General features: G+C 42.4%; 1 protein-coding gene across 5 annotated transcripts in view; it reads right to left on the reverse strand.

The window, feature by feature from the left end:
• RNF220 (ring finger protein 220) overlaps positions 1 to 23744 on the reverse strand; it is a 354135-nt gene that overhangs the window by 92321 nt on the left and 238070 nt on the right. For all 5 annotated transcript variants that reach the window (XM_060773368.2, XM_060773364.2, XM_060773365.2 and 2 more), the window contains exon 5: positions 18038 to 18083. In XM_060773368.2, the coding sequence (XP_060629351.1) occupies positions 18038 to 18083 (46 nt within the window). The remainder of the gene's footprint in view (positions 1 to 18037; positions 18084 to 23744) is intronic.

Here is a 23744-nt window from a genome sequence, read left to right on the forward strand (position 1 = left end):
AACCATTTTTTCTTCAATAAAAAATTTCTCCCAACTCTGTCCACCAGGTTATTCCGTTCAGCACCAACCAAGGCTTGGAGGGCGGGGAGGCGGAGTCGCAGTGGTCTATAAGGACTTTATTCCACTGATCAGGTGTCCCATCCCACAATCATCTTCCTTTGAATGTGCCGGCTTTAGGATAGGTGACCGGGACAGGATAGGGATTCTGTTAGTGTACCGACCACCCCGCTGCACTACAGTCTCCCTACCTGAGCTAGCGGGAGTGGTCTCGGACATGGCGTTGAGCTTCCAACGGCTTCTGGTCTTGGGAGATTTCAACGTCCATGCCGAGGCCCCTCTTTCTGGTGCGGCTCAGGACTTCATGACCGCCATGGCAACCATGGGCCTGTCCCAACTAATATCGGGTCCCACCCATAGTGCCGGGCACACTTTAGATTTGGTTTTTGTCCAGGGATGGGATGAGGGTGACGTGATGGAGGAGCCGACCATTGCTCCGTTGCCATGGACCGATCACCACCTGATCAGATTTAGACTAACTGGGCCTCCTAACCTCCGCAGGGGTGGGGGACCCATTAGAATGGTCTGCCCCAGGAGACTTATGGATCCAAATGGACTCCTGACGGCTCTTGGGGATCTCTCCACCTCCTTGGCTAGTGATACTGTCGATACTCTGGTCTCTCGTTGGAATAATGAGTTGACTAGGGCAATTGACACTATCGCTCCGGAACGCCCCCTCTCGAGTAACCGAGCTAAACCAGCCTCTTGGTTCACTGAGGAGCTGGCAGCGATGAAGCGAAAGAAGAGGAGGTTAGAGTGCGTGTGGCGCCAGAACCCCACCAATCCAGCCCAAACACACCTGAATGCCTTTCTAAGGTCCTACGGTGTGGCAATAACGGCAGCTCAGAAAATATTCATCACAGCCAATATTGCATCAGCGAAGAATCGTCCAGCGGAGCTTTTCCGAGTTGTCAGGGGCCTGTTAAATCCGCCAAAAAGCGAGGCCTCGGACAACTCGGTGGCTCGCTGTGAAGCATTTGCTCGATCCTTCGTGGATAAAATTGAGCGGATTCGGTCGGGTTTTGACGTGATGTTAACGGCAGTCTCTGGGGATGTAACGAGAGCATCTGCTTGTCCAGTTTTATTGGATTCTTTTCAATTGGTTCAGCCTGAGGATGTGGACAGGATCCTTGGAGAGGTGCGACCCACCACATGCATCCTAGACCCCTGCCCATCCTGGCTGATCAAGGAAGCCAGAGGGGGTTTGGCGGAGTGGGTGAAGGTGATGGTTAATGCCTCCTTACAGGAAGGAAAATTTCCAGCGAGCTTAAAACAAGCTATTATAAAACCGCTGTTGAAGAAACCATCACTGGATCCCACTCAATTCGACAACTATCGGCCAGTTTCCAATCTTCCCTACTTGGGCAAAGTCATGGAACGTGTGGTGGCAACACAACTCCAGGGGTTTCTGGTAGACACTGATTATCTGGATCCAGCACAGTCTGGCTTCAGACCGGGACATGGAACTGAGACAGCCTTGGTCGCCTTGGTAGATGATCTCCGCAGGGAACTGGACAGGGGGAGTGTGTCCCTGTTAGTTCTGCTGGACCTCTCAGCGGCCTTCGATACCGTCGATCACGGTATCCTTCTGGGCCGCCTCATGGATATGGGGCTCGGAGGCACTGCTCTGCGGTGGCTTCGATCCTTCCTTGAGGGACGGACCCAGAAGGTGTTATTGGGTGACACCTGTTTGGCCCCACAACCATTGTTGTGTGGAGTCCCACAGGGTTCAATCTTGTCCCCGATGTTATTTAACATCTACATGAAGCCGCTGGGAGAGATCATTCGGAGTTTCGGACTAAGATGCTATCTCTATGCAGATGACGTCCAAATCTGTCACTCCTTCTCACCTGTCACCAAGGAGGCTGTCCAGACCTTGAACCGGTGTTTAGCCGCTGTATCGGACTGGATGAGAGCTAACAAATTGAAATTGAATCCAGACAAGACAGAGGTCCTACTGGTCAGTCGTAAGGCCGAACAGGGTATAGGGTTACAGCCTGTGTTAGACGGGGTTACACTCCCCCTGAAGACACAGGTTCGCAGCTTGGGAGTGATCCTGGACTCATCGCTGAGCCTGGAACCCCAGGTCTCAGCGGTGGCCGGGAGAGCTTTCGCACAATTAAAACTGCGCCCGTACCTTGAGAAGCCAGATCTGGCCACGGTGGTCCACGCTCTTGTCACATCCCGGCTGGATTACTGCAACGCACTCTACGTGGGGTTGCCTTTGAAGACTGCTCGGAAACTACAACTAGTCCAGCGAGAAGCAGCCAGATTGCTCACCGGAGCGATGTACAGGGAGCATACAACCCCCCTGTTGCGTCAGCTCCACTGGCTGCCGATCCAATTCCGAGCACAATTCAAAGTGCTGGTTTTGACCTACAAAACCCTATACGGTTCCGGCCCAGTGTATTTGTCTGAACGGATCTCCCTCTACGTCCCACCTCGAAGCTTAAGATCTTCTGGGGAGGCCCTGCTCTCGACCCCGCCACTGTCACAAGTGAGGCTGGCGGGGACGAGGAGCAGGGCCTTCTCAGTGGTGGCCCCCCACCTGTGGAACTCACTCCCCGGGGAGATTAGATCGTCATCTTCCCTTTTGGCATTTAGGTAAAAACTGAAGACCTGGATCTGGGATCAAGCCTTTGGTCATTCTGACAGCTAACTGAAGGATCTGATGATAGACAAGGACAAATTGAATGGAATGGATATATGGACTCTGAACCCTGGGCATGAGACTGTTTTTATTATTTTATTATGTACTGATGTTTTTAATTAATTGTTGAATTGTTTGTATTTGTATTGCTTGTGAATTGTTTTGGGCATCTAATTGTGCCCCCACTGTAAGCCGCCCTGAGTCCCCCCCGGGGTGAGAAGGGCGGGGTATAAGTAAATGAAATAAATAAATAAATAAATAAATAAAAAAGGATTGTTTTTCACAGTCAAGTGTGGTGGATAGTTATCTTAGGGCCTCGTTCCCTGCTCTGGATTGCAACACCATCCATCCATTACAATTTTGGAGGAAGTTAAAATAGTATGAAGGCAGTTTCAATCCACTGTAAGGCTGGAGCGTCAATGGGTTCATTCTTGGCATGGAGGAAAAGTAGACTTGGTATTCGACTATGTTCCATTATATTTTCTTCACAAAGTTACTATGTTTGCCTATCCCCTAACAGTTTAGATTTTAACGTCACAAGATTAGCCTCACACAATTATCACAATTATTAAATTTGCTTTATTTAAAATCAGTGTATCAATATATAAAATTAAATAAATCATGAACAGAATTTATAATTGTTTCTTACACCTCCCATCTTTATGTTCTTTACTATGTTGATCTTTACACCTGGGAGAGCCTTCCATTCTAGCCTCATAATCAAGCTCTAAAAGATCTTTCATCAAGACCACTTTTATAACACTCTTGACTGAACTAGTTCTACATCTATCATTCTATTGCCCTACATCTGCAAGCTTGAGAGGTTTCTCAGCACAGAAATTGTCCCTGTTCCAGGCTGCCATTTCATTAATTTCCAGCATTGTTCAGGAGAAATGACATAATGGAAAAAATGACAATTTGGGGAAAAAGGGTTTCTTCCTGTTTTAAATACTGTTATTTTCAGTATTTAAATACTGATATTTAAATACTGATATTTTCAGTATTTCATACATTTTATGATTATATTTTATTGTAAGCTGCCAAAAGTGGGATGGATTTGGACATATATAAATACGGTAAATATATAAATAATAATAAATATACATATACATGTACATAAAGAATGTCAACAGGCACCTGGCAGTTGTATGGCATATACTCTAGTTTTCTAACAAAATGCCTTTCAAACAGCCTTTCACTAGGGCCAAATATTGCGATATGCGATTTCAAAGAAATGTATGAAATCTTTCTGCATATCCTGACAAATCAGATCAATATTATGAGATCAGGAAGGACTCTAGTTCTAATACAACTCATTTCTTTCTTTTTCCAGAGGTACAAAACAACCTGATGGTAAGAGTTAAAAATATTTCATTTTTCAATTTGCTTCCAGGAAGGAATAAAAATATCTAAGCCATCAACTCTGCTACCCTGAACAGCAACAACAAACTCTTATTGCTTCCATCAGATCCTGCCAGCCTGCCCACTCCCCATCCACCCTTGCTAGAAGCGCTAATCCAATATTATCTGAATAATGGCTGGCCTAGCTATGGAGACAGTAAATTAAATGTTATATATTAGTTTTTAGCGTGTGGTCCCAAGAAGAATGTTGGTCCCATTTATTCTCCATACCTCCTGAGCACCATGACAACGACCTCCGGAAAAAATGCAGGGCTAAACTAATCCCAAAAATGTCAATCTCAGACCCTCTTCTACATACGCTGGCTGTTTAGATGAATAAACTGTCTCTTAACATTGTAGCAGTTCTGAATTCCGAATACCCCCACAGTATGTTAAAGCCCTTCTGTCACTAAACCATACTTAATTTTTGTTTTTCATTTCAACGAGAAGTGGCTGCATCTCCATTTAAGTAATGTCAGGAAAAATGTCAGGGACACCGATGGGATGGAGTAGGAGTCAAGTGAAAAGGAGCAAAGTGTCAGAACTGGAAATACTGTCAACTTCTAAATGACCATTTATGTACTCCATCTGCCCACAACTGGTCTTTGGATATGCCTGAGGAAATCATTACCTCCTCAGTCTGTTTTGAACCAGAAGTTAGATCATTTTAAATTACAACTCCCAGAATACTGAAGCCAACATGGCCACTGCCTGTATTTGCTGGGGATTATGGAAATAGTAGTAAAAATGCTTCCAGGATTATACCAAAGATTCCATAACTATATTTAAAAGTGACAAAGACCGGGGAGAGAGCAGGAGAGAGAAACACACTAACAGGGTAAGGCAAGGATGAGGGATATGGATAATATCTTTCCCTTGTTGCAGTTAGCATGTAGTCCCTGTTCAAATAGTAACAAAGCTACTTTTCCTGAGTTCAGAATAAAAGAAAATAAGAATTTGATAACCCTGCCTTAAGAAATAACAAAAAATGGGAGTCACACAACATTTTGTCTAATTCCAAGCTAGGCTGAAAACCTGGAAATATCTTGGCAACACAAATAAATAAAAACAATGTTCAGCATACTGTGGGTTGCGATTAAATTCCTGCTAAACCAAGTCTAAAGGGACAGATGATTCTCTGGCAGACCAGGCTCCTATTTCTACATGAAATCTATTTTCCTGTACTTTTTCTTTGAAAAGGGAAGCCTAAAAGAGAAGCACAGCTGCTTATTTTGCTTTTAAAAATGAGATTCTAATTCCTTCCAAAAAGCACTGCTTTCCTCATACTGACAGTTCATACTGACATACAACCTGTACTTGTCACCTTGCTTCTAAATAAACAAAAGAGTTCAAGCAAACCATTACATCCTCAGTCTTCAAATGGAACAGGGTAAAGTATACATTCAAACAAATGAAGGATCCTATTCTTAGGAGGCCAAAGGCCATCTGAGAGCCTATGGACCAGTACAGGGAAATTAAACCACCAGACTTCACTTTTTGGCCCTGGAAATCTTTCTTATCTTAGGACTATGTTCTGCTGCTGTAGATGTACCACTGCAATGTCTTTTTGATAGCAGAGACTGAAATGAGGAATGTTGGAGGCAGCAACATTGGGAACCTTGGTACTTGCTACCAGGGTTTCTTTCGTGCAATAGTGGGAAGTGTATTTTGGCCAGTTCTTCCCACTTAAATAAGAGGAAGAAAATCCAACAGATCTTCTGTGCATAATATGTGGACAAAGCCTGTCCCCACAGTGTAGATTGCTCCACATTGTAAAACCTATGTCCCTGCTTTGCCTGGAACACCATCCTTGAAACCACAGCAAATTGAGCAGCAGTATGACCAGATCGGGTAGGGTGTCCTCACCACTATTGCAGAAAAGGAACCTTCACAGTAAGTGAAATTATTTTGTTTTTTTCCCAATATGGGAAGGCCTTTCTTGCACCCCTGGGGGCACAATTAAAGCTCCTTCACCAAAGTAAAATGTGAGAACCTTGTAGTGACATAGGAGGTTGAAGACCAAGTAGCAGCCTGAAGAATTCAAGCTGAGGAGCAGTGATGCTAGAGGCAGCTGACTTGACTTTGCTCCCAGAATGGTACTTGATCCTTGTAGAACAGCTACATATAACTACATTGGCTTTACATTTCTTCACTCACAAATGTCCTCTGAAAGCTATTTCTGCAGCCACAGCCTAAGACCCGTCGCAAACTAGGTTCCTGTGGGAGAAAACCTTGCCAGCACGTCCCTGACGTCATGAGACTCCGCCTCTCGCCCCGCCCCTTTCTCTGCCCCTTTCTCTTTGCCAGCGTGGTTTTTCCTTTGCTAGGGCAGCATTGCCAGCGTACTCTCTCAGTTGGCAGAATTCAACTGAGAGAAAATGCGGGCAATGCTGCCCTAGCAAAGGAAAAACCACCCTGGCAAAGAGAAAGGGGCGGAGAAAGGGGCAGGGAGAGAGGCGCAGGCTCATGACGTCAGGGACGTGCTAGCAAGGTTTTCTCCCGCAGGAACCTAGTTTGCGGCGGCTCTAAGAGTCAAAATGAACAACACATAAGTAATAATCTGTCATTAAAGGGGGAAGTGATAAATCCTTATGGTCATCAGAGTTCTCAAAGACGAAAAGACAATGCCCACATGATTGTTCAACTGGAGATGGGGATGAGAAGAAGATGTAGCTCTCTAATTTGCCTCAGCCCCCTTCTTGTGCCCAAATGCCTGAGAGCAGAAGTAGTCTTGGGGCATATTTGGCATCTGTGGAGTAATGGGGAAACCAAAACTCTCTGTCTGGGTAGAGCCATTTGTTTGGTGTGCTCTTTTTGGTGAGTGTGCACAGCCTTGTCAGACAGTGGAAAATGCCAGTACTCCCACTCACTCTCCTTCCCATTTAATTCCTTCCCATTTAAGCAGGAGTGTTTGGGATGGGAGAGAAAAAGAATTAGTACTCCCAAACTCCCATGCTTCCTGTAGGAAATCAGCTCAGCTTTGGAGATGGTAGATGCTTCACTATGGAATCTGACTCACCCTTTCTCCACATATAACAACCACATACTGTAGTTAAATGAAATAGTGGACACTTACTATTAGTTCCTTGATCATAAAATGTTTTTTAAAATGGTGTTCTCCTAAGCAATGTAAATTATTGTGGTTGGACTCCACAATACTCCATCCAACAGATTTGTTCCCAGGGACTTACTATCAACAAGGGACAAATACGTCATTGTGTCCCTTGACACGCTGAGCACTATGACATTTTTCTTGTCTTCTAAAAGAAATTTGACACTCCTAGCAGAATGGTTGACATTAAAAGAAGCAGAGACTGCTGTCCAAGAAAGATGATTTGGTATTTGTCTCGTGAGTCTTGAAATGTACCAATAGAATGGCACTAAAATTTCTATTCTCCCTCTGGTGAAAAAGCAATGTTATAGTAGCTTAAAAACATCTTAATTTTCATGGCTCAATCCTATGGGTTCCTGGAATTTGTTGAGCTGCGAGACGTTTACAATTTTCTGCTATAGTTCAGGACAATGCACTAAAGTTCACCAGTTTACTTACCAAACTGCAAAAATCAAGATTTTTCACAAAATTACAAAAAGTGGTATCACTTTAACTGTCATAATTGTGCTATTTTAATCATAGAATCATTGAGTTGGAAGAGACCTCGTGGAACATCCAGTCCAACTCCCTGCCATGAAGCAGGAAAATCGCATTCAAAGCACACCTGATAGATGGCTGTCCAGCCTCTGTTTAAAAGCCTCCAAAGAGGCTTTTAAACCACATTCTGGAGCAGAGAGTTCCACTCCTGAACAGCTCTCACAGTCAGGAAGTTCTTTCTAATGTTCAGGTGGAATCTCCTTTCCTGTAGTTTGAATCTATTGTTCCGCTTCCCAGCCTCCAGAGCAGCAGAAAACAAGCTTGCTCCCTCCTCCCTATGACTTCCCCTCACATATTTATACATAGCTATCATGTCTCCTCTCAGCCTTCTCTTCTGCAGGCTAAACATGTCAAGCTCTTTAAGTCGCTCCTCATAGGGTTTGTTCTCCAGATCCTTGATCATTTTGGTTGCCCTTCTCTGGACACATTCCAGCTTGCCAACATCTCCCTTCAACTGCGGTGCTCAGGATTGGACACAGTATTCCAGGTGTGGTCTGGCCAAAGCAGAATAGAGGAGTAGCATGACTTCGCAGGATTTAAACACCATACTCATATTTTTATGTAGGCCAAAATTCCATTGGATTTTTTTGCCGCCGTATGACATTGTTGGCTCATGCTAAACTTGTTGTCCATGAGGACACCAAGATCTTCTTCACACATACTTCTGTTGAACCAGGCAGCCCTCATTTTGTAACTTTGCATTACACTCTAAGTCACCAAACAACTTGCTGACAGTCAATATTGTTTGACTAAAATACAGCAAGATTCAGTAACTGAACAAATTTGATGTGACCACTTTGCGAGGCCATGGCCTGTCCTGCTAATTAACATATTTCCTATGTCTTTTTTTCTTTAGAGCTATGCAAACATTTGGTCATAACTCATACTACAATCTAACTTGAAAGATGGAAGGAGAGCTGCCAGCTCAGCCAGCTTTGCCAGGGCAGAGTCTTTAGGACCCTCACCATTCTTCCCAAGCAGTCATATGTAAGAGACTCCAAACATCGGATCGGATATTCTTAGCTACAGCTCTGTGGCAAGACTGAAAGGCAGAGCAAGGGACTTGTACCAATGCCAGTGAGGCCTCATATTTCTAGCCCCTTTTAAATCATCTCTCTGTTGGGTAAAGGCACTCTCTGTTGAGGTTATAAACCCTAAGAGGATCAGCCTCAGCATTACACCTGGGGCAAACTAAATAAAAAAAGGTCACCGGTGCTTTTTAAACATGGACAAAAAAGCCGTAAAATGTGTTTGGAGAAAAAAAATCTGGCATTAAATCATGACTTTTTGCCTGGCTCGCCTCATTAAAAGTGGCCTTTTGGAAGGTAAAATTATCATTGTAAGCGATAAGATCTTTAAGAAAATAATTCATGGCTTCTTCACCCTTTAATATGATAGCCGCCACCGGCTAATTTTTTTCTTAATGGCAACGAGGCCATCAATCTTGTCCAAGTCGAGCTCTCACCCTCACTTCCCTCCCCTGATACCTCCCTAAGCAAGCATATTCCCTACTCAGCTCAAAGGAAGAACGGTTTTTCTTTTCTGCTTCTGCTAGAATGATTTCCAACTTGACACTCCTGTCTCTTTGAAGAACAAGTTATGAGGAAACTTGTGTTTCAAAATGTGGGAAGAATACAGGCAAAAAAAAGCTGGACAGACTGAAATCAGGAATGAAAAGTGCAGACTGTCCAGGGAGGAAGGTGTTTAAACATTTGGACTGATTTTTCCAAGGAAAAGGCGGATTATCAATTGGAGGATCCTTTAGTACAGATTAATACATCCCTAAGTAGCACCGGGATTGTGGCGCAGCTGGCTGAGTGTCAGCTGCATTAAGATCACTCTGACCAAAAGGTCATGAGTTCGAAGCCAGCCCGGGCTGGAGTGGGTGTCCAGCCATTGTGTAGCCCGTTGTCGACCTTTGCAACCCGAAAGACAGTTGCATCTGTCAAGTAGGAAAATAAGGGACCACCTTGTGTGGGAGGCTAAATTTAACTAATTTATGAGGCCATAAAGAAAGAAGACTCCGGGGAATGTGGAATGCGGAAGAACTTCATCGGTGTCGTTGATGGACGATGAAAAGCAGCAGCTCCCCTGGCGGCCAGAAAAAAAAGTTAAATAGCCTTTGTCTGTTAAATGTTGTTTGTCAAACTGGCATTGAATGTTTGCCATATATGTGTTTACTGTAATCCGCCCTGAGTCCCCTGCGGGGTGAGAAGGGCGGAATATAAGAACTGTAAATAAATAAATAAATAAACTGTAGTCGGTCAAAAAAACGAATATGCTCAGGATCACTTCTTACAACAGTCCTATAGAAAGCTACTCAGAAGTAAATCCCACCATGTTCAATGGGTCCAATATTAAATATAAGAGTCAGCTTCCACATTGTTACCTATATATAGGCAGTCTACAAGTTATGAACAAGATGGGACCTGTAGGCTTGTTCTTAAGTTGAATTTGTGTGTAAGTCAGAACAAGTACATTTTTAAGTGTAACTCCATACACACATACACAATAGCATAGGGAAGGATTAGAACTTCTGTGGTGTTTGTTTTGCTGTCTACAGCTCTGTTCAGAAGATTTCACCTCACTTTCTATACCTGTGATAATTGGATATGGAAAAATTTGGATTGGTGAGAAAGCTTCAGAGGAGACACCTTTCCCCCATGATCCTGGAAGTAGCACACAGTTATCCTGACTGCTGCCCATTGATAGTCTTATTATTCATAGATTTGAATAACCCCTTTTAAAACTTCCTGATCTGGTGGGCAAGAGCTACTGTTGTGGATCTGGGCACTGGATATGACTCTGGAGGCCAACTTTTGAATCCTCCACTTGGCCATGAAAAGCCACTGGGTGACAATGGGCAAATGATTCTCAGTTTGAGAAGTAGGCAAAGTTTGAGAAGTAGGCAAAAGCAACCCACTATGAACAAATGTTACCAGGCAGACCCCATTATAGGTTTGCCTTAGAGTCACCAAAAATTTGGAATTATTTGAAGGAATGCAATAACAAAAATTGGTGAGCATGGCTATGCCTTGAAATAAATTCCACAAAGCACTATGTTAAGGACTCACATCAGAAGTTTTGCTTAGCAGCTGCCTCTTCGGTAGCCACAGAGAGAGAATACCTGTAAGCCAGGGACTTCTCTACCTCACCTGGGATCAGGGGTCAACTCAGGCCAACTTCTAGCTATCAACTGTCATTGCACAAGAGTCCCCTGCCCCTGCTATTCATAATTGAATTGAGCATTCAGCTACAGTAACAGGATGAAACTTATACTATATCTTGCAAGATGACACGCAAAGGATTAGATATTTGCTTGGAAAACAATTTGAGAAGCCATTTGAACATCAGTTTACTGAGACCTGTGCAGCTTCAAGAGAGCAAACAGTGGCAGAAGAAGACACTTCAGTTTTCTTCTCCCAACTGTTAATATTCAGTAGATATATGCATTCTAGCAAGCTCAGGTGAACTTATATTCAGTTGAATTTAAATACTGGATTTAAATCCTTTATTCTTTTTATGCTGTGCAGTTTTGGAAGGTAAGCTTGATTGCAAAGACTGTTGCTTTGCCATCTTGTAAATTACTTGAGGAGAAATGTGTTAGGCAGTCAGACAAAACAAACAAACAGATATTGTTTTTCCTAAGCCTCCCATTATTCAGCTTCACTGGAAGACTTCTGTTGCTAGTATTATGAGAAAGTGAGATGAACTTCTGCTTCTCCAGTCTTCCCACATTACTTCTTATGGTAATGAATGTGTGTTAACAACTGTGAGTGAACATAAGAGAGAATTCTCTTAGTATCTTTATTATGCATGAACGTATGATGGGATCTGCTGTTCTGAATACTGTACTCAATGAAGACTATTCTTAGGGCCGAAGGAATGCACAATCACTGTCTAGAATACCAGATTACTCTTAGTAAAGAAAAACAGACCCGGTTAGCATTATGGCAATTGTGATTAAGTCCTTTGAAGCGTGTGTGTATATATGTGTGTGTGTTATATAACAATTAGAGTTTGATATCCCTATGAGAAACAAAGTTGACTGAATGGAAGTGCAAGAGTTATGATCTATTAGCTTATGCTCATGACAGAAGGGTTCAGAAAACCTTTTATGTGAACTAAAGCCTGTTCTATTTTTGAGGGGTGGGGAATAGCTGCCCACACTAAAGATTAAGTCAGGCATGGACAATGTACAACTCCCTACCTGGCTACAAAGTCAGTTGTGGGGAATATTGGGAACTGCAATCTACAATAATCTAGAAGGCCAAAATCTGCTGACCCTTGATCCAAATCCACTTGCCAGTTCTCATTAGAGAAGCTGAATAGAATTTGAGTAATTGTTGACTTATTCCATTCGCATTTATTCAAAGGGAATTTGAATCAGTTCCCAAATGTTGTTGGAGAAAAAAAACACCAACTGGAATAAAACTGAGGATATAGCGATCACTTAGGGTCATTTGACACTACATTTTAAAATATTTTCTTGGCCATGTATGAGAATGCAAATGTCTGGTCAATCACATATCAAAAGTAGCAGATTCTTATTCCAATATTTACATGGATAAAATACTTCCTGGATTTGACCTGACCAAGAAGAAAACTCCTTCAATAATGCTAAGAGGATCTTCAGTCAATTAGCAAGCTGTAATAATGGATGTCTCAAAGTTTCTTTCTCTTAAAAAATAAATTGTTTATGTGATCATCTCAATAAGAATGTTTCTCAATAGCACTAAGCAAACTACGAGTTTACAGAAACCCTACACCAGTGGTTCTCAACCTTTGGGTCCCCAGATGTTTTGGCCTTCAACTCCCAGAAACCCTAACAGCTGGTAAACTGGGTGGGGTTTCTGGGAGTTGTAGGCCAAAACACCTGGGGACCCACAGGCTGAGAACCACTGCCCTACACCAATAGTTTCTAACCTTTGGTCCTCCAGGTGTTTTGGATTTCAACTTCCATTAATCCCGGCCATTTTACCAGTTGTTAGGAATTATAGGAGCCGAAGTTCAAAATACTTGGAGGACCAAAAGTTGGGAACCACTGCTTTACACCCTTATGGCATATTGCTACTGAAAGTGAAACAAGGAAAAGGCAAGATGTTCTAGATCAGTGGTTCTCAACCTGTGGGTCCCCAGGTGTTTTGGCCTACGACTCTCAGAAATCCCAGCTGTTAGGATTTCTGAGAGTGGAAGGCCAAAACATCTGGGGACCCACAGGTTGAGAACCACTGTTCTAAATGCTTTCTGAAGTAGGAAGGGAAAGAAAGGAAGAAACACAAGTATGTCTTGCAGTGGGGTTGCTAGTTTCCAGCTCCACTCCAGGTTTTAAGTCCATTTTTAAAACCAAGGTTGGGCAAAAGGTAGATTGGGATTTGTTCACAAATATTGCTCATATTGTGATCCCATACTGTGAGAAAATTAGGATGTAAATCAAATAAATAGGTCACCAAAGGATTTACAAGTCAGCATTAATTTTTGATTGTTTAACCACAGCAAGGAACATATTTCCCGTCCCTAAATAAGACTGAAGAACCCCGGCTTTCACTAATCCAGAAAAATACTAGTATATGCAGAACATGTCAATTTCACTAATGGGGAAGCAGGAGATAATTGGCTCCTATTCCTGCACCTGGCTCTGGTTGGTAGATTTCATTGTTCAGTAAAAATGCAGTTTCTATAAGCCTGAAGTCTGTCAATGGAAGTGCCAAGTGGCTGAATATGTCCTATGCTCACTATACATATATAGGAAGTGACCATGCATGACAATTCATGCACAAATACAGCTGCCATACATGTCTGGGCTTACATAAACATGGTAGCTCTGAGTATAATGGTGGGAGGGAGCATAAGGGGGAAACATATGATCTAGATGTAGTGCTTCTCATCACTCCCATCTCAACCAAGAAAATGCATCAAAATTACAGCACATGCTTGTTGCCATCTCTCCCAACTATACCTACCTCCTCCTTGTCTAAGAGATAGGTCAGAAGTCAGCGCTGGGAAGCGGTGAGCCGGCAGCAGTGACACTCTGTTTCCTTTCAAGGCCACCCATTTGAGACTATTAAGTGCCGGGCTCCTGCTTTTTGATAGCCCCGAAAACACAGGCAGTTTATTTCTCTTAAACAATCAATCACAGCTGCTGTCAGCACAACAAATACCCTAACCCTGCTTTTTACATCTTGCCATGGCCTTTCTCTTCTCTCCTCTGCAAAGTGTTTCCTGCCTGATGCGTTGGACTTTAACTCTGCCATCTAAATAGGTACTTATCACTTAACATGGAGGTGATAGCTTGACATGTTTTCTGTCTCCTGCCCTCCCCTGCACGGTGGGGAAGCAGTCAAAGTGTTGCTAATAGCTGTTATCACTTGGGAACTGTAACCCGAATGCAATGAGTGATACCAGCCATCACTGTGCTTTTATAACTGCACCAGTGGTAGCAGCATTCCAAGACATGAACACCAGTATCTTTTATTCTCTGATGCCATCTCTTTTGTGAGTTTGTGGATCTGGTTTCCGGAAGATCACAAGAGCATTCAGTAGATAAATGCTTAATAACACAAATGTAAAGTGTATGAATGTTGGCTATTTGATTCTTTGTGTTACAGCATAAGCCAATACTCTACTTTCTGTGCCTGAAAGGTTGCTGATGAAAGAAAATATATGCTCAGGCTTACATGTTGCTATATGAGGGCCACATTTAACTTTGCTCTTCATAGCAACCCCTACCTCAGCATTATGTGTTCTGATTGGAAGAGTTCATGGTTCCAAGGCAAAATTCTGGGGACTGAACTTGGGATGCTTTGCCTGCAATGGATATGTTTTCTTGCTGAATCTCAGTGCTTCATCAGTAGGAAGGTCCATCTAGTTCAGTGGTTCCCAACCTTTGGTCCTCCAGATCCCACAATTCCCAACAACTGGTAAGCTGGCTGGGATTTCTGGGACTTGAAATCCAAAACAACAGGAGGACCAAAGGTTGGGAATCACTTATCTAGTTCTATACTCTCTAATCTGACTGACAGTAGGTCATTTACAAGTGGAGATGCCAAGGTTTGAATGTGGAATCTTGTGCACAAAAGGCATCTGCTTTGCTGCTGAGATACAGAACTTTCCTGAAGCTTAAAGATGTCACTTGTTCCTTTTTTCACTCAGGGAAGTCAGACTTACACCTCATCTAGAGTAGACAGAGAATTTGTCATCCATTCTATTTCTTGTGAATTTTCAAGTGTGTAGTACTTTAAGAATAAGGCTTGGGTAAAAAAAATGAACAAAAGAAAGTAAGTTCTGATTCTAAATCAATTTACTTGGAAATAAGGCTCATTGATTTCAATAAAGTTTACTTCCACTAAAGTATATTTAGGATCAAAGCTTTTGTTGACATATTTCCAGACTTAATTACATTTACCCAATCTCCTTCCCAATATCTTCTCCCACATGAATACCAGCCCCAAGTGCTGACATATTTCAAATACACATGGACAGTTCCTTGGTTTCCCTTGTCCCCTGCAGACACAATGAGAAGAATTAATTATTAATCTTTTGTCGTCTATCACTTACAGAGATGAAGCCCTGAGGTGTTTTGTGATTTCCCCAAGGTCATCATAGAAATATATGGCAAATCTGTTACTGAGAATCCAGGACTATAGACCATGGAAACTAGGTATGAAACACTTTTCCCAGCTTATACTGAGAGAAAAATCAGAATGAACTGTAATGTCTAGAATGAGATATCTAGAAGAAATTTGAACAAACACTTTCTCCTCAGAGGACTTGAATAATCAGACCATCAGAGGCAGGAATGTAGTACTAAAACTGGAGGTCTCGTGGAAAACCACAGAGTATAAGCTATATTCAGCTAACAATCAGACTGGAAATCTCAGTTGATGTTGCCAAAATTAGTGTTAATTAAAAGATCTGATCAAACATTCACCAGGTCAGATAAGAATTTGAATGTGTGAAAATGTACTACAAAGACAGCCTCACCTACTTCACATACACCATGTTGACTAATTGCAACTCTATTTCTGTTTCTAGAAACACAATTATTACTTTGATACATCAAGGGTGGATAACTTGGTGTCCCATTAAGATATGGATTGAAATTAGTTGATGCAAAGAAAATTAATGATGCTTACTTTTTATGATAGAAGTAGAAAGAAGAAAGAGAAAGTATAACGCAATAGTAGAAAACATTGCCCCATGTCACTAATCCCAGAGAGACTTAATGCCTGGCTTTCTGGAGTGTAACAACTAGCCAGAATAGTAAAAACTGTTGCTTGCTTCCTCCTCTCTCTTGAGAAGAAGCACCATGGCAAGGTGAAAGCAACAATGGAAGTGAACAGGACAGAGGAATTTGGCCCTCAAAAGGAAGAAATTACGAGGATTCAAATCTCTGTCAGACAGCAAATAATTGGACCAATGCTGGCAATTCTTATAGCTTTCAATGGGGACACTGTGGAGTGATGAGGAAGGGAGCCTTTCTCATCAAATGTAAGATGCATCTGTAGGAATTATTTGATTTTTAACAAAAATCCTACATTCAGTAAACAAAAATAAATACATTTTACATAAATGAAACTGCATTGTTTCAATTTAAATTAGATTTTAATTGCCATATTTTTACATCTTTTAATTTTCAGTTTACAAAACAAATTATGGGTGCAATTGCCACCATCCTTCAACTGGAACAGTGTATTATATATGATAAAATGTCTATGAGGCTACATGGAGCTTCAATACAGTGGACCAGAGCCATATGATACAAATGGCATTTGGTCTAGTGAGCATTTCTGGTCATCAAAGCTCGGTTCTTTCTCTTTTGTCTCTTCCCTATTTAATATTTATACATGTGCTGCAGCCTAAATAAATTGTGTCCTGAATCGTAAGTGCAAACATTTATTTAATTCAAGATAAATGGGGAAGGATCACCCCAAATTTGAAAATTAACATCTAAATGATGTATACCAGAATACAATCTATAACTTAAGCAATTTGCTTGGTTTTCCTTGCTCAGTTTTAATTTTTTCTATTTTTTTCTCAATAGTTTGGAAGAAACTATTAAGAACTCCAGCACTTTTTGTAACACACAATCTAGGTCTTCAGGCAAGTGCCACTTGAGAATAACAATTCTGAAACTAAGGGGCTGAGAAAAGAATTTGAAAGATTTCTCCCTTTAATGTTCTTGGGTAGAGGGTAGGCAGGGAGGGGGGAATTCATGTGGTGCCAGTGAGTGATCTCGTTACACAGGACCCCTCAACTATCCTCCCTTAATCCCCCTCACTCAAAGCAAATGGGATTCTTTGTTGCTTGAAGATTCAAAGGCCCATCCCTGCTGGGAGAAAAAGCCTTCTTTTGGTTATCTGGTGACTGTTCCTAACTTGCTGTATTTACCTCCACATAGCTAATCTGCCTATTGAACTCCTCATCAGGCTTGGTGTTTGGGACAGATGAGTTATCTGCATCCAGCAATGAGCACAGGAAAAATGTGCGAGACAAGGACTGCTCTTTAAGCTGCTCTTGCCCTTTTCGACTCCCTTCTGAGGCACAAAAGAAAGTGTGAAGATTTTTGATTTTTAATTGATGTGTTCCTTTTTTCCCAGACTTCCATGCTTGCTTCTGTTATGTGTGTTTGTTTCTAGGATCAGAAGTATCAGCTCTTGATCTGCAAGAGCAGCAAAAAGATAGTACAGGGCACTGCACAAAGCACACAGTACACTGATATACACATCACTAGAAGCTCATGAAAGGCTGCGTTTTCTACTTGGACCTGTTTTGACCATGAAGTACTCCTCTGCTGAGGAATTGTGGCTGGTTTTTGTGCACATTCATAGGGAAGTACTCATTCTAAAGCTGAGCTAGGAAAGAAAAACCCTTTTGAACTAAAGTACCCAAAATCAAAGCACGGCCAGTGCCATACTGGGTGCTGAAACAGTAAGTTGCTGTTTGAAAAAAGTAATTTTCCCCAGCAATTTTCTATCCCCAACTCACAAAAGAGTAAGAGCCAACAGAACTGCTGCAAGCATGCTCTGACATTACACCAACTTATGAACCTGAAATCACACAACAGGATGTTGAGAATTTAGAAGCTTTCATTTTCTTACCTGAGGGAGTCATTTGGAAAAGTGTCATTTGGAAAATCTTTTAAGATCATTGAATTCACTAAGCAATAGGTTCTAAGCACATCCATTGAGTGGCTCTGTATGTGTGTAAACTAGGTCAAAGAATTAATGTTTGCAGGGATAAGGAAATTAACAAAATATGACTGAATTTGGTTGACTTACCTTGGGAGTGCCTGGAGCCATGACATCCTTCAATATAGAGTTCTTACTGCCAAGAGAAAGAAAAAAAAGTGTCAATATGCCTATGAATATGTGCAAAAATACATCCTAAAAGAGAGCCTTTGTATACTTTGTAAAATAACTTACCAAGCCACCATTAAGGTACTGCTGGGTCATCCTGGAGCATAAAATGATGTGTCCTGGGCACATAATTTCTATGCACCAGGAGGACTTCAGCAGTACCCTAATGGCAGCCCGGAAAGTTATTTCTTCTTTTAAGATTTTTTTTTTGGGGGGGGGGGAGGAGGGTTGGGTGGACCAATGCCCTATAATGCCATCTTGGAGACCCCTCCCCCCGGTGTGAGGACTCAAATTCATGCCTAGTTGGGCGCTTTGGCGCAGATTTGACTGCTGTCTAGAAGTGCGCTCAGAGTAATAAATGACAGCAAACTGGCAGTCTGGTATCAGTGCGGTGCTCTTCTATGAAATCTGATGCCATATTTTTCTCCTCCTTCACAAAACTGATGATAATTGATGTGTACCTTCATGTGCATCTATGGGAATTATTTTTAAGGGGGCAGAATAACAGTGTACAGTGGCCGGTTGTTGTGAGACTTCAAGTCATTTCTGACTTATGGTGATTCTAATGTAGGTTTTTCTGTGGCTAAAAGTATGATTTGCCAAGGTCACTTAGTACGCTGGTTCTCAGCCTCTGGGTCCCCAGGTGTTTTGGCCTGCAGCCAGTTTACCAGCTGTTAGGATTTCTTTTCTTTTCTTTCTCTGTGTCCTTTGTACCACTTCACAGTATTTAAAATCCTACTCAGAAGAGCAGAAAATCCTGAGAATTTGAAAGTAGTTACAGAGAAGAATGCTACGTTCAAACTCACTAGGTTTCTAACAGAATTGCTTAGCGTAAGGGATTGAAAGGAGGAAAAAGCCTGAGGGAACAGACATAGAAACACAGTACAGCAGTCTCATGAATACCATAGTGGATATTTTTTGGCATCACTGCCCTTATCATAATATTGACAACTTTACATGGCTTGACAGGAAAAGGATCCCCGTGTCTCACGTTGATTTCCTTTCCTCTTGGGAACATGAGCAAACAGATTGTAGAGAGGAGCAGTGATGTCCAAGGGAGTTATTTTTGGCTGAGGAAAAAGAAGTTGCCACACTGGATCAGGATTTGGGGTTCTAGAGAAGCATCTGGACAGCGTTTTCTACAATATAAATTATCAGCCATTTGTATATTAACTAATATAGGTCTAACTAATATAACACAACTTTGCTCTAGCAAAAATTTTACTGTATAAAAAGATTTAAACTTTTCTTGGAATGGTATGTCTTGCATCTGGTTGTATATTCTGGACTATATCCAATAGTTACGGTAAATACACTGCTGAACTTCAACTGCTGAATCATAGAATCATAGAATCAAAGAGTTGGAAGAGACCTCATGGGTCATCCAGTCCAACCCCCTGCCAAGAAGCAGGAATATTGCATTCAAATCACCCCTGACAAATGGCCATCCAGCCTCTGCTTAAAAGCTTCCAAAGAAGGAGCCTCCACCACACTCCGGAGCAGAGAGTTCCACTGCTGAACGGCTCTCACAGTCAGGAAGTTCTTCCTAATGTTCAGATGGAATCTCCTCTCTTGTAGTTTGAAGCCATTGTTCAGCGTCCTAGTCTCCAAGGAAGCAGAAAACAAGCTTGCTCCCTCCTCCCTGTGGCTTCCTCTCACATATTTATACATGGCTATCATATCTCCTCTCAGCCTTCTCTTCTTCAGGCTAAACATGCCCAGTTCCCTAAGCCGCTCCTCATAGGGCTTGTTCTCCAGACCCTTGATCATTTTAGTCGCCCTCCTCTGGACACATTCCAGCTTGTCAATATCTCTCTTGAATTGTGGTGCCCAGAATTGGACACAATATTCCAGATGTGGTCTAACCAAAGCAGAATAGAGGGGTAGCATTACTTCCTTAGATCTAGACACTATGCTCCTATTGATGCAGGCCAAAATCCCATTGGCTTTTTTTGCCGCCACATCACATTGTTGGCTCATGTTTAACTTGTTGTCCACGAGGACTCCAAGATCTTTTTCACACGTACTGCTCTCGAGCCAGGCGTCTCCCATTCTGTATCTTTGCATTTCATTTTTTCTGCCAAAGTGGAGTATCTTGCATTTGTCACTGTTGAACTTCATTTTGTTAGTTTTGGCCCATCTCTCTAATCTGTCAAGATCGTTTTGAATTCTGCTCCTGTCCTCTGGACTATTGGCTATCCCTCCCAATTTGGTGTCATCTGCAAACTTGATGATCATGCCTTCTAGCCCTTCATCTAAGTCATTAATAAAGATGTTGAACAGGACCGGGCCCAGGACGGAACCCTGCGGCGCTCCACTTATCACTTCTTTCCAAGATGAAGAGGAAGCGTTAGTGAGCACTCTCTGTGTTCGTCCACTTAACCAATTACAGGTCCACCTCACCGTAGTTTTGCCTAGCCCACATTGGACTAGTTTCCTTGCCAGAAGGTCATGGGGGACCTTGTCGAAGGCCTTACTGAAATCCAGGTACGCTACATCCACGGCATTCCCCGCATCTACCCAGCTTGTAGCTCTATCAAAGAAAGAGATCAGATTAGTCTGGCATGACTTGTTTTTGATAAATCCATGTTGACTATTAGCGATGACTGCATTTGTTTCTAAGTGTTTGCAGACCGCTTCCTTAACAATCTTTTCCAGAATCTTGCCCGGTATCGACGTGAGGCTGACCGGACGGTAGTTGTTTGGGTCATCCTTTTTTCCCTTCTTGAAGATTGGGACCACATTGGCCCTCCTCCAATCTGCTGGAACTTCTCCCGTTCTCAAAGAACTCTCAAAGATGGTTGCCAATGGTTCCGAAATGACTTCCGCTAGTTCCTTCAATACTCTGGGGTGTAGTTGATCTGGCCCTGGGGACTTGAACTCATTAAGAGCGGCCAGGTATTCCTGGACGACTTCTTTCCCAATTTGGGGTTGGATGTCCTCCAATCCCTCATCCACTCCATCTTACTGAGGTTGAAGACTCTCTTTTTGTGAGAAGACCGAGGCAAAGAAGGCATTAAGTAGTTCTGCCTTTTCCCTATCCCCTGTCAGCATTGCCCCATCTTCTCCTCGAAGAGGTCCTATCGCCTCCTTGTTTTTCCTTTTTCTACTGACATAAGAATAGAAGCCCTTTTTATTGTTTTTAATGTCCCTGGCAAGTCTGAGCTCGTTTTTTGCTTTAGCTTTGCGGACCTTTTCCCTACAGGTGTTGGCTATTTGTTTGAATTCTTCTTTGGTGATTTCTCCCTTTTTCCACTTCTTGTGCATGTCTCTTTTGTGTCTTAGCACAGTTAGAAGTTCTTTGGACATCCATTCTGGCTTCTTTGCACTTGTCCTATTTTTTCTCTTTGTTGGCACGGTTTGCGCCTTGAGTATTTCACTCTTGAGAAATTCCCATCCACCCGTAACTCCCTTGTCTTTTAGTATCTGTGTCCACGGAATGCTGCTCAGCATTTCCTTCATTTTTTGGAAATCAGCTCTCCTAAAGTCCAAAATGCGGGTTTGAATTGTCTTAGTTTTGGCCTTCCTTTGTACCTCAAATTGCAGGAGCACATGGTCACTTGCCCCTAAGGATCCTACTACTTCGACCGCATCGATCAGGTCCTCTGCATTTGTTAGGATGAAATCAAGAGTAGCCAATCCCCTTGTTGCCTCTTCTACCTTCTGGACCATGAAATTGTCTGCAAGGCAAGCGAGGAATTTGTTGGACCTTGTACTTTTGACCGAGTTTGTTTTCCAGCAAATATCGGGATAGTTGAAATCGCCCATGACTACTACATCTCTTCTCTGTGCCTGTTTGGTCAACTGTTGGCAGAAGACTTCATCAAGTTCTTCCTCCTGGCTTGGGGGTCTGTAGTAGACACCTACAACGACATCTTTTTGAGTCCCAGTTCCCTTGATTCTTATCCAGATGATAAGTAAAGCAACGCACACCAGAATGGAAATCCCATAGATTAAATGGTTATATCTGGGCTGAGACAAACAAAGGGATGTGTTTCTTAAATTCTATGATAAAGGAACACTGTGGACCAAATGACCTTGGAGGTGTCTATGGACAACACTGGCTCTCTCGCTTGGAAATGGAGATGAGCACCCTACCCCCAGAGTCGGACATTAATAGACTTAATGTCAGGGGAAATAGTTACCTTTAACTTTTTGTTTTAGGGCCTTCATTCAAGTGCCAATCCATTACACTAAAATTCTAGATTTCTGAATATTATAAAAGAGTAACTATCAAGACCCACCTTACCAAAAATGGTTTTAACATCAACCAGTAAGTTCTTTTTCTGAAAAATGGGTGTATCAGTCTTTGTTAGGATTTTATTTATCAACTAAAAAACAATGAAATGCAGAAGCTGCCTTGTTGTTGTTCATTCGTTCAGTCGTCTCCGACTCTTCGTGACCTCATGGACCAGTCCACGCCAGAGCTCCCTGTCAGCCGTCACCACCCCCAGCTCCTTCAAGGTCAGTCCAGTCACTTCAAGGATGCCATCCATCCATCTTGCCCTTGGTCGGCCCCTCTTCCTTTTACCTTCCACTTTCCCCAGCATAATTGTCTTCTCTAGGCTTTGCTGTCTCCTCATGATGTGGCCAAAGTACTTCAACTTTGTCTCTAGTATCCTTCCCTCCAATGAGCAGTCGGGCTTTATTTCCTGGAGGATGGACTGGTTGGATCTTCTCGCAGTCCAAGGCACTCTCAGCTCTTTCCTCCAACACCACAGTTCAAAAGCATCTATCTTCCTTCGCTCAGCCTTCCCTAAGGTCCAGCTCTCACATCCGTAGGTTACTACAGGGAATACCATGGCTTTGACTAGGCGGATCTTTGTTGCCAGTGTGATGTCTCTACTCTTTACTATTTTATCGAGACTGGACATTGCTCTCCTCCCAAGAAGTAAGCGTCTTCTGATTTCCTGGCCACAGTCTGCATCTGCTGTAATCTTTGCACCTAGAAATACAAAGTCTGTCACGGCCTCCACATTTTCTCCCTCTATTTTCCAGTTCTAACTGAAAAATAGAGAAGCTGCCTAGTTGCTTACAAAACAGAAGAGCAGAACTGGGGCTGCCTATTTTGCGCCATACTTTGTTGCAAGAGTCAGAAATTTGGGTTAAAAACGATATCATCAGGAAACCTGTGGATTATGGCTTACTTGGGTACAGGCTTCCCTCACAGCAATTACCTTTCTAAATATAAATTGTTAACATTTCTTTGCAGTTCATGCCACGCATGAAACGTTCAAAAACCGAATGGGTTGCAGCCCTTGACGTGAATAAATACAGACTGTACAGAAATTAAAAACATTAGCACTCACACTAGATTGGGTCAGAAGAAGGGAAGTTGGAGGGGAAGAGAGACACATACCAACATAAAAATTACTCAAACGAGATAGGCCTTTCTCCAGGCTATAGGAATTCCTTGCTTTTTTTGGTTGGTTGATTTGTTAATTTCACTCCATTTCTATTTAACGGCTGAAAGGAGGTTCACACCAGGGTGATCCTCCCCCTTCCTGCCCTCCCTGGAGCAAGATGCTTCAGATTTAATAATGCCTTTCACCCTCACTCGAGACAGGTTAAATTTGAAACAATTACATATCAAAGGCGACGGGGCGGGGAGACCCCACACTGTAATTTT

The sequence above is a fragment of the Anolis sagrei genome, chromosome 4 (assembly GCF_037176765.1).
Source record: "Anolis sagrei isolate rAnoSag1 chromosome 4, rAnoSag1.mat, whole genome shotgun sequence".
NCBI classification, from domain to species: domain Eukaryota; kingdom Metazoa; phylum Chordata; class Lepidosauria; order Squamata; family Dactyloidae; genus Anolis; species Anolis sagrei.